Here is a 19,685-nt window from a genome sequence, read left to right as displayed (position 1 = left end):
TGCAACCGGATATTTCTTTAATACTAAAGATATTTTTAAGTATTAAAGTAGTGTATCAGTAAAAAGTAAACCTTTGCTCTTGAGCGCAAAACAGTATTGATGCATTTCTAAAAAAAATAATTTAAAAAAACTGAAAGAGAGTGATATACAAATCCAGTGGCAGCAAGAGTTGCCACTGGAAGCAGTAACATTGAGCATATGGCAGCGAGCTCTTATCTCTTAACATTAGGAAGTGGATTTATTCTTGCATCGCTGCTATCCTCCGTATTACGCGTTTCCAGTTGCTTTTTCCTTGCAACTGGTATATAGTCAGCTTCTGTAGTAGTTACTAATTCCTCCGCTTGGCAGAGCTTTACTCAATTGATAGGTTGAGTGAGATATAGACGCTTGGAAGAAAGAAGTTAGTCACCAAACAGAAACTCGCAAAGAGCAAATACGCGTCCGGTGGTAGCAGGGGCGGATCCAAGCTGAATATTTGGGGGAGGGCAGTCGTTCGAAGTCAATAGATTTTATTTTACGTTTATAATACAAAGGTTAAAATTCTTGGGATAGATTTAATTTTTAAAATAAAAAATATCCTATTCTGGGGGGAAAGGGGGGCGATCGAGACTCGAAGAAAGAATGTCTTACCACTGGTCTAATTCCTAGCTGTGTGTCGCTCGTGCACATAATCCCGTGTTCAATTTCCGGCGGAGAGCATAAAAAGTTAATCTCAAATTATTCACTTTCAATACTCATCTGTCTTCTTTAGCCAAAATTGCTGGAATGTTAAACTATTTTTTTTTTCATTTTCGAAGGAAAAATCTTATATTTCATGTTTCTTTATAATAGAACAGCAGACAAAAATATGTAGTTTACTGAAAATGAACTCTTTGTACCTTATATTCATACAAAGAAATGCTAACAAAATGCATATTGTCGGAGAGAGAGGTGTTTCTGTACCTTAAAGAAAATAAAGCTGAAAATATTGCAGTAGCGATGCTTTCTATTCAGAAAAACTTGGCGAGCAGCATTTCAGATTTCAATGAAGTCATAGAAGAATTTGAAGCTCGAAAAGAACAAAGAAAGACCTTCCATTCTAAAATAATGCATAGTTTACTTAATTAAATAATTTTGTTTAACTGCGTGCATGAATATATGCAATTTTCTTGCTTTTCTTCTTCTTTATGGGTTAACGATATCATTCATGGCTTATAGCACATGCAATATATTCGATTTATCTCTTGTTCAATAACATGAACCTAGAAGTTTTTGTATATAAATAGTGTATAAACGTACAAGGATAAATAAAAAAGTAAGGTGAAGTTGCCTGTCAAACCCATAGTATTGTATGTAGCTAATTGATTATTTTCCATGTTACAGGTAATCTGGTAATAGAAGTGTGACGGCTTGTACAACATTCTATGTCCACCCGTCTGGTGCTGAGAGAAACTCAAAGATGGCGCAACGACTGGAACATTATACCAAGGAGGAAGTGCGCGGTGTCATTCGTTTTTTCTGGGCCAAGGGAACAAAACTATGTGATATTCATCGAGAATGGTTGCAGGTCTACGGAGGTAGTGTTATGTCGCTGAAACAAGTGTACGTGTGGTATAACGCATTTGCAAGTGGTAGGAGTACTGTCACGGATGATGGCAGAAGTGGCAGACCATCAACGTCCATCACCGACACGAATGTGGCTGTCGCCGATGCCATGATTCGTGAAGACAGAAGAGTGCGGTTGCAGGACATTGCCAATGAATTGAAATGAAATCTTTAAGTTTTACGTCCCACGGTTATGCCGGTTAGGCTAAAGGAGACGGTGATGATGAGAGATGAGTGAAATGGTGGAATGAAGAAAGTGGGAGGAAACGGGAGAACCCCGAGAAAACCCACGAGCACGGTGTTTGTCCACCACAAAGTTCACTTGGCGGAGGCTGGGATCGAACCCGGGACCCCAAGCACCAGAGGTGAACGCTCTACCACTGAGCCACCGCCCCCCCCCCCAATGAATTGAATATCTCTTATGGTTCCGTAAGCGGTATCGTCCATGACCAACTGGGCTTCACAAAAGTGTGTGCGCGCTGGATACCCAAGCTTCTGAGTAACGAACACAAAAACCAGAGAATGGGCATTAGCCTGAGCCACCTCACACGTTATGCCGACGAAGAAAATTCATTCCTTCATCGCATCATAACGGGCGATGAAACTCCGATACCTCTATGGACACCTGAATCCAAACGTCAGAGCATGACTTGGAAACATCCATCTTCACCACAGGCCAAGAAATGCAAGACAATAGCATCTGCCCAGAAAACAATGGCTACTGTCTTTTGGGACCGTCTCGGTGTTATTCATGTTGAATTTCTGGAAAAGGGTACGGCCATTAATGCAGACACCTACTGATAACGCACGTCCACATACAACCGAACGGATCTCCCTCCGTATAGCCCTGATTTAGCCCCGTCGGATTACCATTTGTTCGGCCCCCTGAAGCAATATCTCTATGGGCAGCGTTTCCAGACACTGACAGAGGCACAACAGGCTACACGTACCTGGTTTGGAAATCTGGGACCACATTTCTTTGAACAGGGCATGGATGATTTGGTGCCACGTTGGAATGAATGTTTAGACAACTATGGTTCCTTCTTCGAATAATAGTGTGATACCATACTTCAAACATAGTAAAGCTTCATCGACGTATCTCTGTACGCTTTTCTGTAAATCAACAATTCACCTTACTTTTTGATTCACCCTTGTACATTGATCGTGGTTGTTTGAAAAAAGGAAATAACATATATTAGATCAATATTAGAAAATATACTTATTCAATAAATACTATATACATATAGAACTTTTAAAGACTTTCCTCTTCATATTTCCTGAATATTTTTTGGATAAGACTCAAGAATGTTGGGGGGAGGGGAACACTTGCGCGTAACTACATACCTTTGATATTGCAACATTGCAACCGGTACTTCTACAGACCACGAACCGCTACTGAGAATATGTAAAAAAAAAAAAAAAAGGGTCTTTTCTGTCCAAGGAAGCGTATCATGCTAGTTTTTTTGTTTGAAAAAAGGTACACACGTGATTTCAGGGCTACCTACACACAGTGTTACTCCGTCAATGCCTCATCGATCGCTAACAGTCGGAACCAGTCATAGAGAACTACACTATGCATTCTGATGTCTGACGCTCTACTATAAACCTTGGATTTATGCATAGGATATCTACGGAGTATACAGGGTGGTCCCAAAGTAGGTATACGCCCCTGCATTGATCAAGTGTAACATTCTAGTTTATGGATTTATTTGCTTCGACTGTTCCGGGCTTAAGTTTTAAGTAAAAAGACATGAAGAACAAATAATATAGAAACTAGGTCTACCTCTTTGATAATAAGAAATTATATAAAATTCAGTACCGGAATGTATACCTAGTTTTGAGCCACCCTGTATACTTAGACTTAGTGGTCATATTGTCATGTGGATTTATATGCTATGGATTAGCCACTCAACATTACTTGGCACCATTTCGCAATCCGCTCACGACAAGCGCACCAACAAACCATCACTGAAGAAGTGTTACTGTGATACAGCATAAGGAACACCAAGAGGGCAGATCCTGTTCTACAGAACGTCTTCATATCGTACTTGTCAACGCTGGTACAGAGATTGATTCATTGGAATTTTATTAACGTCAACACCGAGACTATTTTTTCCTACAAGTAATATGACATGCCTCTGAATGGTGACCATTAATCACCTTGAATAGGCTAGTGCTTGTCGGGAAATCCCCTAATATGGTAATTGCCGTCGTCGTTCCCCAGAGCCTTCCATTATGTTCCCAATACCGTTGTACAACATATAAGGGGCATTCAAATGAAACCCGGTCACTAGTGTAAAGTAACGGTAACGATTGTATCAACTCAAAAATGTAGTTATACACAGTACACATACTCACACATGTAGTGATACACAGTACACATACTCAAAAATAGTCGCCAAAACTGTTGGCACATTTATCCCATTGCGACACTAGCCGGTCGATTCCATCCTTGAAGAAGCTAGTAGGCTGCTGTTGGATCTAGGCCTGAACCCAGTCACACACTTCGTCGTCCGTTGCGAATCGATGCCCGCGGATAGCTTGTTTTAGAGGTCCAAACATATGAAAATCACACAGTGAAAGGTCTGGACTTAACGGTGGATGTTCCAACGTTTCCCACAGACACTGCTGCAATGTCATTGGCCGTGTGTGGGCGGGCGTTATCATGCAGGAGGATAACGCCATTAGACAACATGTCTTTGCGTTTCGACTTGATGGCTCGTCTAAGGTTCTGTAAAATGGCTTGATAACACTGGGCATTGATGGTGGTACTCCGTTCCAGGAACTCGACAAGTAGTGGACCCTTATGGTAAAAAAAAAAAAAAAAAAAAAAAAAAAAAGGACATCATGACCTTACCAGAACTGGTATGCACGTCCTTTGACCTCTTTGGAGGTGGTGAAGTCGCATGTTTCCACTGCTTGCTTTCCGGTTCAAAATGGTGACACCATGTTTCGTCCCCTGTGACAATACGCGACAGAAAGTCGTATTCCTCCTCATGATAACGTTGCAGAAGACTCAAAGACAGCGCCATTCGAGTATTGTGCTGTTCGGCGGTCAGTTGGTGGGAACCCACTGCGCACAAATTTATCGAAAGTTCAAGTGTTGATGCATTATGGTGTGGGCAGTGCCCACGCTAATACCCAGTAACCGATAGATCTCGTCTACGGTGATTCTAAAGTTGTCCAAGACTAAAGCATTTACTTCTTCAATCATTTTCGGTGTGATGACACGATGAGCCTGTCCAGAACGAGCATCATCTTTCAGTGACTCGCGCCTCTCAAGGAATCTTTTGCGCCATTCAACAACACTTGCACGACTCAGACTGTACTCACCGTACAAACCTTCATCCGTCGATACATTTCACGGCCTCCAACTCCCTCCGCCGTCAAAAATCGAATCACTCCTTGTCGTTCCTGCTTACTCGCCTGCATGTTCGGTAGTGGACGATAACTTGTGTGACCACCTTCTCTTCGGCGTGAAACCACACTGGCTCTATGCAACGTCAAACGGTGCGCACGTGTCAGTCTCTCTACCAATCGATGGCGCCACCATAATTGCAGTTAAGTGGTGCCACCTTACATGTAAGGCAAAGTTAGACGCACTGACCAGGTTTCATTTGAATGTTGCTCATAGTAGAAATAGTCACAGTGGTAGCAAATTTCTCAACATCACCGACCTTCCTTAGAAAGTCGACGCGACCTCTCTCATATAACTCTTTTACATGTTGACAGTGTTGCCAAATGCGTTTGCGTATTTATTCGCCTTCACTCATTACAATTACATTCATGCAACTGCCTTCTACACCATTCATGCTGAAGAAATACTAATATCCTGGTGGTATTTTCCCTCAACCATTTACCCCAAAATAAAATCAGTATCATTGCCTACAACAATACTGTTCAACTTTCGGTGATTTTCCGGTGAGAGAGTATTAAAATCTTAAAGCATTAACGGTAATTTCTTTCCATCTTAACCTACAGACCACGTCGCGTATGGCCTCTGGGCTGAAAAAGGGTCACTGAACTTCAATAAACAAACCAAAAGCTTTCGCTGTTTTTGCACTATTCGTTCAGTGTGAGATTTATCTTAAAAGTGTATATGTGTTTTTCAGTCCTAATCTCTCAACGACGACGTCAATCCTTAAAATCTCCGAGTATGAGCTACTTTCCTCAGTGATCTTTACCTTTGCGAAATTACGCAAGTAATATTCAAAAAGCCTACAAAAAGTATTGTGATTTTAAGAAAAACTAAAAAAGAAGGGGAGAATAAACCATAGAGCTTCGCTCACTAAACTCAATAACCAAAGCAAATTTAAGCGTATAAATTTTCCCTCATTTTTCAAATATGCGTCATACAATAAAGGCCAGAGAACACAGCCCTAATAAAGGTAATAAAACTATACTTTATATATAAAATTTTAATATCTACCATAGAAGAGAAACAAAGTTACACATTTGACACAAAATATTTACAAGTACAAAATGGCACTACAAAATAATTATAACTCCTTTACTTCGTTACGATTTTCTGGTTTTACTTGTCATATAATGTGTAGTATTTTATAAGATGTGTTACATTAAATTTGAAAACACATTGGTTTATTTTTTTAGATATTGAGATGAAATAATTAACGCATTAAGCAAGACATAATAATCACAGTAACAGTAATTTTATTTTTTCCTTTAGTATTAAGAGAAATTAGGTGCAATAAACTTGGGTCGTTTTATATAATATTCATATCCTGCATCCCAAAATATTTTTAATTATTATGCATACTTTTAGAAGTCAAGCTTTTGCATATAAGCCACATGATGTATGTACTTACAGGAGAAATATGTTAGTGACTATAAAAATAGTATTCGTTTCAAGTGGAAACTACAAGAATAAGATTAATTTCTACACTTGAAATGACTTACGTGCATATTGTCAATGCTTATGTAAATCGATTCTTAGTATTATTATGCCTACAAAATCGTTTGGAGAAAATGTTCATTTAAAGCGTCTTTTACCTAAAATTCAGGGTACTTATTTAACAAATCAGTTATTAATATATAGTGCAGCTTTCATTCCTGTTAAATACTATAAGGTATCCGTCACAAATATTTGTCAGGGAGTATTTCGAAATTACGCATATGCAAGTTAAATCGTTGAATTAGATCCATGGCACGGGGACAGATTGTAAGTGATACGTGTAATGTTAATACATATGTTTTATTTTTGCACAAGAACTCGTTACTGTTAAGCAAAAGTTCCCAACACACGTGGAAAATCAAGCAACTTGCCTATCTAAACCTGTGAACTTTTTTAGTATCGAAAAAATAAGTTTCCTTATACTGGGAGCGAGGAAACAATTAAAACATTTATGTATTAATACACGACCCCCCCCCCCCCCCCGCAGGATAATGGCATACAATTGACTAAAATACACATCCTAAGGGGGAACAGAAAGAGGGTCATAGATTATGCGAAAAATTGAGTACCTCACAAGCCTGTCACGTTAGGAAGGTGGAACTTGATATATTAACTTCTCATTGGAAATCAATGGAGCCATGTCCCTCCGTTACTGAAAATTTCCGTTTTAACATGGAGAGGGGATATATATCGGGTGTTCTAAAAATGGCGCCGACGGACCATAGAGCATGATTCTACAAGTCGTGATGAAGCAAAACAATATATATTTGTATACATTTCGGGTCCTTGTCTGGAGACACAAATTGCACTATGTGGCAACGTCACAAATAAAGAACCATACAGTAGATCTATTAATCCATCAAATAGTTGCATCGATTGTTTCCAGATGGCAGGCAGCTAAAGTAGATATAGATTGATACTAGCTCACCTCTTAGTGTAGCAATCGGTTTAATTACTTGATATATTTGCAGAGTGGTGCTAATTGTTTCAAGTTAATCTACGACGTTGCCACATTGTGAAATTTTTGATTCCCCATAACAGCTGAAGGATGCTTGATATACCATTATAAAACATTTTCGCTTTATTTTGACCTGAAGAATGGCGCTCTGTTGTCTGTGGGCGCCATTTTTAGAACACCCGATGTATAAATAGATAGATAGATAGATAGATAGATGCGTACGTATGTGTGTATATTACAGCATAACCCTGGGACACCTGGAGTAATTTCAACTGATACACATGTAACTTACGATTTGGAAAAATCTGAGAGGGTAAGACACTTCTGTCATCCCTGGGGTGAAGAGGAAGAAGTGTAAAAATAATTACGAGGAAACGCAAATGGGGTTACTCTTTATTACTCATTTCACTCGGCGTTGCTTTGGGAAGAATGGACACCAAAAATGTTGCTTTCTATTATTTATTCCATTCATTTCTTCATGAATACGAAAGTGTGCGAACGGCAACATCAAACGCCAAAAGACAATGCTCTTTGTTATTAATTTCACTCGACGTTGGTCTTTGTTATTTATTTCATTTCTTTTATTGACACGAAGCCATGGCGACGGCAATGACAAAAGCGTTGCTGTTCGTTATTTCATTCATTTCGACGGCGTGAGAATGGATGCGCCAAAGGCGTTGATCTTAACTTTATTTTTCCCGGTATGTCAGCTGGCCTGAGACAAGAGACAGCAACATTATTAATTTGACACATTCCATCACTTTTAAACGAAGGCCTGGAGATGGCACCACCGAACTGCTGCTCTTCGATATTTAGTGCACTTATTCTTTTACTTTTAACGAAGGTGCGGGGACAGCAATGACCGAAGTGCTACTTTTCATTATTTATTTTTATTTCTTTATTTTGAAGAATTGCATAAACCGTACAGTTCCCGTATAAGTCAGTTGGCGTGCGAAGGGACACGCGTTCCTCTTTATCATTTATTTAACCCATTTCTTCGCTTCTAAATTGCCGGAACCATATTTTTCCTTTGGATGTCAGCTGGACTAGAAATCGAAAGGTGCAGCAACGCCCAAGGCGCTGCTCTTCGTTATCGGTTTCACTCATTTTTTATTTTCAGTGAAAGTGTGGGGACAACAACATAGAAGTCATGGAGAGTGAAAAGTAGGGTTGGGAAGGGGATGACATTACGGATTTACATCATTGCATTTTCATTGAACTGACTATCCTAAGGAGGAAGGGGTGTATATACTTCCCATAAACCAATCCCGCCCCCTGCGAAGACGAGGCATTCCAGATAGTAATAAATATAAATTTATAAATGAAATACTAATTACGTCTTCCTAGACAAACACGTTATTATATGACTATTTGCAAATGTTAAAACCCCACGTCATATGCATGTGTGCATGCATAATAAATTTCTGAAATTTCATAAAAAAATTTAAAAGAAAACTGGTCCGACAAAATATACCACCCCAAGCCCTGGCTCATGTTGGCCCATGCGCAAATATGGCCCTGTTTACATGTGTCTAACGGCTTTAAGTGTTAATTACTTCTTTCACGACGAAATGAAATGAGATCTTTCAGTTTTACGTCCCACAGTTATGCCGATTAGGTTAAAGGAGACGGTGATGATGAGAAATGAATACAATACTGGACTGAATAAACCGAGAAGAAACGGGAGAACCCAGAGAAAACCCACGAACAATTTATCCACCATAAATTCCACTTGGCGCGAGCTGGGATCGAACCAGGGACTCCACGCACCAGAGGTGAATGCTCTACTACTGAGCCACCGTGTCCCTTTCACAAAGAAATTGTCGTAAAAACTTATCCTGCACAACAACCAGTTACGCAAGTGATCTTTTTCTATGAGTCCTTGCAAAAATTAAATGTGCAAATTGTGTTTATAAAGTGATTCAATCTTATTTTGAGTAACTTTTCTGGTATACACGATCACAGCTTAAATGGGCGAAACTATCCAGTAAAAAATCTTACTGATGTAATTAACGGAATTACTGATTACACTTATCACTTTTAATAATTCAATTTAAAATGAGTCAATTTCAGTCTTTAGATAAATAATGCACTTTATCACATTTATTTATATCTGGAGATTTTTTTTTTTCAATTTCTAGTTTCCCGAGTAACATTTCCTAGCGTCAGTATTGCACCTGATTTCTCTTATTAGAATGAAATCGTAAACATTGCACAAAACAAAGGGTTTGATTAGTTCCTGTTTAAATTCCATTACAAATAACATTATGTGTAACTTTCTTGCAATTTAATTTGTACGTTGCAAAATTCATTTTTCGGATACTTTTTAAAAATGAAATTTATATCTCAGTATTTCACCTAATACATTGAGCCCTTTCAGGTGAAGAAAACCTAACTACATTTAAAAAATCTACTTTCTAACAGGCTTGTGCTCATAAATTGACATTTTGCATTTTGTTCTTTAAAAAAATCCAAAGAAGTAGATGATATATGAAGACTTGAACAAGAAATTGTATTTCATCACATTTTTCACTAAAAATCAGTTTTAATTAATTAGTTTATTATATTTACTACTATAAAATAATAAGTACCCAATCTTGTTAATATAATGTTGGGGACGAGTTTCATGGCTACATGGTTAGCAAACCAACCATTGGTACAAAAGTTTTGGGTTCTATTTCCAGTAGGGATTCATGTAATTCGGATCCCACGTCAAAATTTGACATAAAGGAGTAAGAGTTATATTTCGAACATGAAACTACATTGACCACCCACACATTCAAGGAATATCTTTAGCTGCTTGTAAATTCATTTATTCACTGATCTTCACAAACCAGTTGGAATCTTAAGTATTTCCACTACGTTTTACGTTTAATTCATTGCGAGCCAACTACAGCGAAGTTCTGTAAAGAAATTATCTCAACAGAACAAAGCAATTAGTTACTGCTGCTCTTCCAGCAGTATTCTGAAATTTTTCACAATAAAGTTAAGACTGACACCTAGCCATGATACAGCATTGGTTAATGCACTACTTAAGACTCAACACGAGTCAAAACAACGTTCTATTTTCAGTGCTTATAATACTGAAAGAAACAAAATTAACTCAAAAATACATTTACGTCCAAGAACAGCATAGTATCTACATCGCACAACAGACATTCCCGACGTTTCAGTCACGATAATGACCCTTACTTTTGAGACCAGACACTTCGCAAACTGAACTGGTTTCTCCATGACAAAAACTGTGATAATATATTATCTCATATATAACATTGGCAATTAAAAATATCTGTTAATATGATCATATGTTAACAAAACCTTGTCCATATCTCACATAGCCTCGATGTTGAAAAGAGAAGTTAGCTCCAGATCAAACAAACAGCAAAAAACTGCATTTTCATCTCTATTTTAAATGTTATATTCTTGTAACGCTACGCGGTAAATTTTGGTTTGGAATAAATATCTCAATCGGCCGAGATAAATTCACATTTATTTATTTCCATGTATAGATAAGAACAAGAATTTTTCTGAGAAGTGGTCAGTTCAAAAGTTACGTGTATTAGAAGACTTTTTTTTAACTATAGTTTTAAATAGTACAACACGAACTGAGAAAATAATTAACAGACGTGTGCAATGTAAATCGTACTGCTCCAAAATTACCAACAGTTGACTTGAACCTATTCTATTTAACAGTAAACCTGATTTTCATTGAACACGTGTAATCAACTAAAAGATATCAAAAAAGAAAAAGTTTCAAAAATTACTGTCACTTCCGTTCCTAACTATTTATTATTAATTTAATTAGCATCCTTTTAAAGCGTCTTAAATAAAATGACTGAATTCCCATGGCGAAAAGAAAACTACTTTGAAGAAAGGACGAAAAAATTATAAGCAAAATTATCTAAGAGAAGAGATTTAAACTGAAATTTATTAACAATGAGGTACACTATTAATTACTAATTGATACGATGGATGCATGTCTATTAATGATAAATAAAAATCCTCACAGGTTTTATTCTACCGGATGGACAGTCAGAATATTTACTGTCTTTTATACAACAACAAGTTTTCTTTAGATGAGCTGAGAAGTGTCTCGTAACCATTTCCAGATTTTGTACTTTTAGATGTTTTAACGCGTGAAAATTATTTACTGCGGTACTCTATTCTTAATGAAAATGTAAACGCCAAGCCACGTAACTTATATATCCCTTTCAAGAAACGTTTACATTTACGTGTGCTGAATAAATAAAATATTAACAACTGTTACTGAATTTAGTGATCGATTGTTGATATATCATGATGTCTGCACATATATCATCTAGAAACGTCTTTAGATTTTCTGAACTATGTGCCTAAAAACATACATTAAGATCCAAATTCATTAGATTTTTTTTTTATTTTTTTTTTAATATGTTAACTACAGAAAGGCTTCATTCGGTGGCAAACAGCGAATGAGATTTTTTTTTTTTTTAATCATAATACTGTGAATATATATGTACTCGTGTTTCTTTTAATTTCTTTATGGTAACTCTGCCACCGTTTGCGAAAAGTTTTTAAAACCTTTATCGCGGCAAGATCTGACATAAAAGAGTAAGAATTTTATTTTTCGGACATGAAATTACAGTGACCACACACGCATTCTAGGAATATCTTTAGCTGCTTGTAGAATTCATTATCCCACTAATCTTCACAAACCAGTTGGAATCTTAAGTATTTCCACTACGTTTTATGTTTAATTCATTACCAGCCAAGTATAGCTAAGTTCTGTAACAAAATTATCTCAATAGATCAAAGCAGTTAGTTACTACTGCTTTTCCAGCTGTATTCTGAAGTTTTTAACAATAAAGTTAAAACTAACATCTAAGATGCAGTATTAGTTTATACACTACTTAAGACTCAACTCGAGTCAAAACAACGTTCTATTTTCAGCAGTGTTTATCTTACTGAAAGAAACAAAATTAACTCAAAAATACATTGACGATCAAGAACAGTATCGTGTCTTCATTTCGCACAACAGACATTCCCAACGTTTCAGTCATGATAATGACCCTTACTTTTGAGACCAAATACTTCGCCAACTGAACTGTTTTTTCATGACCACAACTGGGATAATATATTACCTCACATATAACATTGGCAATTAAAAATATCTATTAATATAATAATACGTTACCAAAAACTTGCCTAATAGGAAGACTTATGCTTGTTTCTTTGCAGCAAATATCTTGGCGTTGGAAACAAATTAAGAAATTATGATCATCTTTCACACCTAAAGAAAATTTGAAATTTAGTTCACCTTCGGAAGAAGTAAGAACACTTTGCATAACACACATTTTAAAGAGATTGGCAAATTCTATTAAAATTAGCCTTTGTTCCATGAAGTAAAATTGTTAAATATAGCTTTGCAGTTGAAGCATATGCGAAACGAGGTACTTATGGGCCTACATGCTTCCTCTTGAAATATTTCGACACTAAAGGGTGCAACGTGTATCAAAATTATGACAACTATTATGCTTTGGGTGACCCAAAATTTGAAAACACTGGTTTACAACTTTCAATGCCAAGTTCTATAAGGAGCAATAACATATCCATCATATATATATATATATACACCGCGTAGACTATTAAAAACTGACTATAGCATGAACGGGTAAATAAACAAAATTGTAGTACACTGGACAAATAGTCCACTTAAATGAGCACACTGTGCTTAATGACTTCAGTTCGAACCTCTCAATAAAGACTACGATGATTTGGTATTTTCTAATTTCAATTCATCGGCAGTTTGTTACATAAAAGCACAGCAAAAAATAGCCACTATAATACGCTAAGGCATCATTCACTATATCGCACGTATAAAAACAGTTCATTAGTTTTTACATTACTTTATATTATATATATATTGTGATGCACATATAGAAGCGCTGAATAGAGTAAAACACATCTCAGGTACAGTATATCTCTGAAACAAATGTTCGGCACATATTCAGCTCTTGCGTTAAGTAAGGATAATAAAATCCAAACAATTTCTTTCACGTTGTTTGTACAACAATTACTTTCCAGTGGAATGTGAACTGTGATTGGAGGTAAACTTATCAGCTTCCTCTGAATGTGGTGTAGCCGAACGGACTGACTTGCAGGCAAATATTATAGTGCTCACTTGGATTCTGGATGTCAAACACGACCTGTAAGGGAAGTTGCAAAGAATTTATTTTCAAGTTCATCACATATAAAAGGTACAAAAATTCTAGCATAAGAAGTAACAAGTATTTATAATATAACTAAATAAGTATAATTTGTAAAAATATAACAGCTTACTGCGTCCAATTATTCTTTAATTGAATTTCTGTTTCAGGAATCTTGTTGCTTTCGTCAGTAGCCATGGGAAACTCATTCCCTTTTGCACTTTTTTTCTTGTGCCAGTTGAAAAACCACGAGGTTTAAACTCTTGTTAATGAAAATCCCTTATATCCCTGTTAATAGAAGTCCCTACTGTTTTTTCGTTCTAGCAACCCGTGTTCACCAACATGTTCATCGATCTATCGATCTACAGGACTGCTAAGAGGAATGTGTGCTACGTAATGGTCAAAATTTTCAACGCATCATGTACAGGTGCGACTCCTCTTAAATTTGTAAAATATGTTAAGTAACATTTCGCTGATATCCATTTGACAACATTTCTTCTATTTTATTATGTTGTACAACAAATAAATACATAAATAAATGTGAAAGATGTGATTTCAGTATTGTTTGTTTTGCCGCATACTGGATTTGTACTTCTCTTGTATTTCAATATGCAGTTTCCCATCAGCTTCACTCCTTTTTTAATCCTATTACTTTTCGAACGATTCTTCACTTGTTTAATATTTTTAGCTGTATTTGACAAAAGGCACGAAAATAAAAATATCGTATCAAAATAATCTTTAAATATATATATATATATATATATATATATATATTTTTTTTTTTGTCTAGTAGATCCTAATTACATTTACCTTTTCATCTAGATTCGCGACCCCATCAATTCCTCTCGCGACCTCCCTAGGAGTCCCGACTCGCAAGGTTGAGAAACTCCGATCTAAACTTTGTCTTTGTGAATAAGGTTGTTGTCTACAGCCGAAATACAAAATTTAGTAACTGATAACAGAAGGTAACCTAGTAGAACCTTCCACAGTTTAAAGGCTAATAAAACAGAAAGTATTGCAGACAAAAAGTTGTTTATTCAAAAATATAAAATGGTATTGAAAACAGTTTAATTGCTGCAGGTCTTCCTATAAATAAAATTCTTCCCACACTCTCCTTAGGAAGACCAACAGCTGCAGCATGCTTCCTTACAGAATGTATTGGAGAATGCAAAACAGAGTGTCTCACAGCCTCAATATTCTCAAGGGTTCGACCACTTTTAGGTCGGCCAGATGATTTCTTTTTCAACGCTGTACACATTGTTCTGAAATTCTCCACCCACTGCAAGATAAGTCTTCCGATCAGGAACATTTTCATTACGTAGAATAGTAAACTTTAAGCGAAAAGGTCTTTGGATTATAATCACAAAACTGTCGATTTTGAAAGAAACATTTCGACTGCGTACGAGTGATGAGCTCTTGACCAAACAATAAAGACGACTGTAAACGGCAGGAGAATAGTAAGCGGATGCAATGACTCACTGATAGCGCAGCAATCGTTCAAAAATAGGGGGTTTGTTTCATATTATTGGTACTATTGACAATAATTGTATAATCAATTGTTCTGGCAGTTGAACACACAACATAAGAGGGCAACTCAAACCAGAACAAAGTAATTACAAACTGCTTCCAATTCCACTTATATTTTTGAATAAACATGTTTCTACCTGCAACAGTTTTCGTTTTATCAGCTTTTAAAATGTAGGATGTTTAACTGGGTCACCCTCTATAATTCAGCTGAGTGTTTCAATACAACTCCCTTTCATTTACTTTTGATTATTTTCCTTTTCAACCTGACAATTAGAAAGACGTACCTCAACAAATGGATAGAAGCTGTCATGCCGTCGCAAGGAAAAATACCGATCTACATCAAAGTGCATTCTATAGCGACCAGCATTTGCATCCCTTTGCTGCAAAAACTCAGTAAATTGACCTTGTGAATCTGTAACACTATAAAGAAAAAGAAAGAATTAATAACAAAAGCTGAATTTTATATATATATTTATCGAGTGTTTTGAAAATGGCGCCCACAGACAACAGAGAGCCATTCTTCAGGTCAAAATAAAGCGAAAATATTTTATAATGGTATGTCCTCCGGAGCACCCTTGAACTGTTAAGGGGAATCAAAAATCTCACAATGTGGCAATGTCGTAGATTAATTTGTAACCCTTAGCCTTGCTCTACGAATCTATCAAGCAATTAAAAACATCAATTGTTACGCTAATATGTGGTGCTACTGCCAACGTTTATCGATTTTAACTGTCATCTGCAAAGAATCGATGTAACTATTTGGTAAATTGGTAGTTGTACCTTCTAGTTCTCTATCTGCGACGTTGACACAAAGTTAAATTCGCACCTCTGGCCGAGGACCCGAAAAGTATACAATTATATATATTTTTCGCTTTGTTTTGACTTGTAGAATAATGTTGTGTATTCCGTGGGTGCCATTTCTAGAACACCAGACATATATCAGAAAGCTGAGTTATGTATGTAAGAAGTTCTGACTGATTGATCAACATCTAGGTCAAACTATTTAAACTTGAAATGTGGACAGTATATAAAGGATTTTTGGAAATTCGACTTGGAAAGCTGGATGGGTAAGGGGGTTGTAATTACTGTAATAAAATGCCCAATATTGGAATCATTTAATCAGAGATATAAAATTTAGAATTTAGGCTTTTCATTTAAAATAATTCAACAATACGTGGTTCAGCGTTTTTTTTCTTTCTTTTTTAAGGTTTAACCCTTAACGAGTTTTCGTAACCATTTGGTTACACATTTTTTGATTTTGCCTATTGGGTTGAAGAGTGTTGTATTTCCGGATTGTTCGTTGTAGTTATTTGTGTACATACTTTCTGCGATGGGAGAGCAAGTTATTGCCCCCTTGTGACAACTCTGGTGAATTTTATGCGGGAAGTAGTGTGTGGATATGTTGTTGTTTTGCAAGCAGTGCTGGAAGCAGACAGAAAATATTAAATACTGAAGGTAAGCAGTTTATGTTTTTATTTTTCTCGATATGTTCTTGTTTGTAAGTCATTGCCCAACAATGTGCAAGTATGAAAACGGCAAAATGCCACAAATTGATTACTATTTACGATAAAAATGTACTACGTAACCATTTGGTTACATTGTCCGGTAACGGATCAAACGTATACTTTGTAGAGGAAAAAATACAATATATTGGACTAGCTTATATTGATGTATCATTTGATATTTTTATAGAAAATCTAACGTGAAAAAGAAACATAGTACTCTGTTTATTAGTCAAATTTTAAATTTCATACAGAGGCTCAGTATGGAATATATATATATATATGTGTGTGTGTGTGTGTGTGTAAATCTATGTGTGTGTATAAATAACTTTTACTGTGAAATCTCATGTCACATGCAAAGGAGAAATATTGTGATAGGCTATTTACATTTTTGCAGGTGACTGCGTTTCGTCAAAAATAGATGAAGAACTTACCTTCGTTGATATATCCTATGGAAGGAAACTAAGCATAAGGATAACAGTAGTGATCTCTTTCTCTTCTAATCTATCGGATTTCGGAACCTCGGATTCAGAACCTGATCTTACTTTCAGTGATTCCGATCCAGATTATATACCTGAGATATAGTACAGAGTGAGGCATCAGTCAGTTCCTGTAGAACAGGAACATCTTGGCATTCACATTTGGTTCATGGTATATGTTTTTCGGGTGGGTAATGGACCATATTGTTTGACATGATTGCCCTGGCGGCCATCTTGGAAGCCGTAATCTTGGATCCAACTTTGGATTTTTAAAATGGAAGGGGATTTGTGGGATATCATTTGATACGACCTCAATTTCAGGGAAACAATGATACAGACTACTTGACTTACCGTTATTTGTTCAGAAGTTATTTTGTCACAAAGTGTGAAAATTTGGCATTACAGCATTATTTGCTCTATGTGCTATCCCCCTTGAGCAAGACAAACTGCAAAGCGCCTGTGCCAATCCGCATGGATTCGCAACAGCATGTCAAAGGTTTCACAACATTGCAAAATTCTCTGCGTCAGATGGTGGATATCATGGATGGGTTCTTGATAAATAAGGTTCCTCAGATGATAGCAGAGGAAGAGCTCTAGTGGCGTAAAATCTGGGCCACTCTATCCGTCTCCGTCGCCCATTCCAATGTCCCGGAAATGGTCCATCGAGCCATTGGCATGAACAAGGCATAGTGAGGTGGAGCTCCGTCTTGCTGAAATATTATGGGATATTCACCGTCCTCATTCAAGATAGAGGAGTCTGAGTTTTTAGTCATGTACATTGATAACTTTTTACAAGTGTGAAATGCAATATTTGAAGGAAGTAATGAAAATCTCAACTCTTCCAACAATGAGACAAAATCGTTTAGGAGGCAGAAAATAAGATTTTTTCTTATCTTCTGAGGCAAACACATGAGAAGTTTAGACAAGTCAAACATGTTCATAGAACTCTGCCGTACACCAATGAAATCAAAACGATGGTGCCTTAGAATTTTTGGGTACATGCTAAATTTAGTTGTTGTAAACAACTGGTTACCTTACAAAAGAGAGTGTAACGTACTTGGGAAATCATCCAGACATCTTAAAGTGTTTCGGGCTGATACTGCATCTGCACTAGTATCATGCAGAAAGCCTACACATCTTTCGAAAGCTCGGGCGAACCTCAAGTGAAAATATGTCGACCTGTTGCTACGTGACCATGTGATAATACAAGGAAAGAGTTTGTTGCTCACTTGCCAGCCCACACATCTAAGGGAAGATGTCGTTTTTGTAAGTCGGGAGTAACAAGCTCACTAAAGAATTGCTTTATGCAGTTCCATCTGTAAGTATATGCATCACGATAAGGAATGATTTTGTCACTTGGTAATTGATATTTTTTCTAGATCCCTAAGTCACTGTTACACTTCGTTGATATATTCCAATTTAAAAATATAAAAAATGAAATAAAAAAGAAGAATATTCTATAAAACTACGCATATATTTGAATATCATATTTATTCAATCTGTATTTTCTGCGAAATATAAATATTATTATTTTTTCTATGTGGACTCATAGATAGTACCTTACATTTTCTTATAAATTAATATTCCAGATTTAGATATTAAATCTTATAAAGTAAACAACTCTTACCACGTTTCATTTATTTCTCCTTTCTTATGAGACTACTTTTCTTTATTACTATATGGCTATAAGTACTCAAAAATCACTTTACGGAAAACTGTGCAAAGTAACCATTTGGACACAACTCAGTTCTCGAAAACTATTGGCGGGAAAATTTAGAAAACTACTTTCAAATGATATACAAACCAAATAGACGATATATTGCAAATATCATAATTTTTTGATAATTTTCAAAGGTAGTGAACTGTTAAGGGTTAACCTACAATGGAAGAAAAAAGGATGGGAGTGATTCACTACGATGCTGATACGTGGCGTTTGAATGATGTGCCAGATTTCGAGCACAGATGAATTCTATTTGAAACATGTAAAGACAAACTACTGCCCGCAGAAACATGTGGGGGTTTGCTGAAAATATAATATATTATACAAGTGATGTGCACCTTCTGTTAATGTCTTTAAGAGATATTACTAAAATTTCTACTCTACAGCTAATGACAAACGTTTTCGCATCTATTTTTCTCTCTCATCTGGTTAAGTAGAGTCATTTTACATGTGACCAGGATTTCGATAAAGTCACTCAGCAGTTGGAGCACGGCACGGCGTTAGCGTAGCCGCTAAGGCCTGATATACACTGAGATAAATTCTAGGAAATTTGTTTTCTCCCCGCATCAGCTGGAGCAAAGATGCTATTTGCGCACTTGTGAAACAGAAATTCAATCATCTTCAGCGATCGTATGTGGGTGAAAGAGCAAAAATACTCGACAAAACGAAGAGTAGTGCAAGGACTGATGAAGTATGTTTTGTATGCTCTCATAATTAATAATGCTGTTAACACTATTTCCACACTACCAATTGCTTGTTCAACTGTAGGCGCCATTTTTTTTACCGCAAGGTACTATGGATCAACATCTCGCAACGTC

The 19,685-nt window shown here is 36.5% G+C and overlaps 1 protein-coding gene across 3 annotated transcripts in view; it reads right to left on the bottom strand.

Annotated features, from left to right (window-relative positions):
* Window positions 1-5,987: 5,987 nt before the first annotated feature.
* Window positions 5,988-19,685, bottom strand: part of LOC145662343 (uncharacterized) — a 42,755-nt gene continuing 29,057 nt past the window's right edge. For 2 of the 3 annotated variants that reach the window (XM_081727846.1, XM_081727847.1), the window contains exons 7-8: window positions 15,451-15,586; window positions 5,988-13,639 (exon numbers count right to left, since the gene is read on the bottom strand). In XM_081727846.1, the coding sequence (XP_081583972.1) occupies window positions 13,550-13,639; window positions 15,451-15,586 (226 nt within the window). In that variant the 3' untranslated portion in view covers window positions 5,988-13,549. The remainder of the gene's footprint in view (window positions 13,640-15,450; window positions 15,587-19,685) is intronic. The other variant, XM_081727848.1, reaches the window with a different exon arrangement.

Source organism: Thermobia domestica, chromosome 10 (genome assembly GCF_964235325.1).
Source record: "Thermobia domestica chromosome 10, izTheDome1.hap1.1, whole genome shotgun sequence".
NCBI lineage: Eukaryota > Metazoa > Arthropoda > Insecta > Zygentoma > Lepismatidae > Thermobia > Thermobia domestica.
The sequence above is the reverse complement of the archived record's forward strand: the minus strand, read 5'-3'. Positions and strand labels throughout refer to the sequence as shown.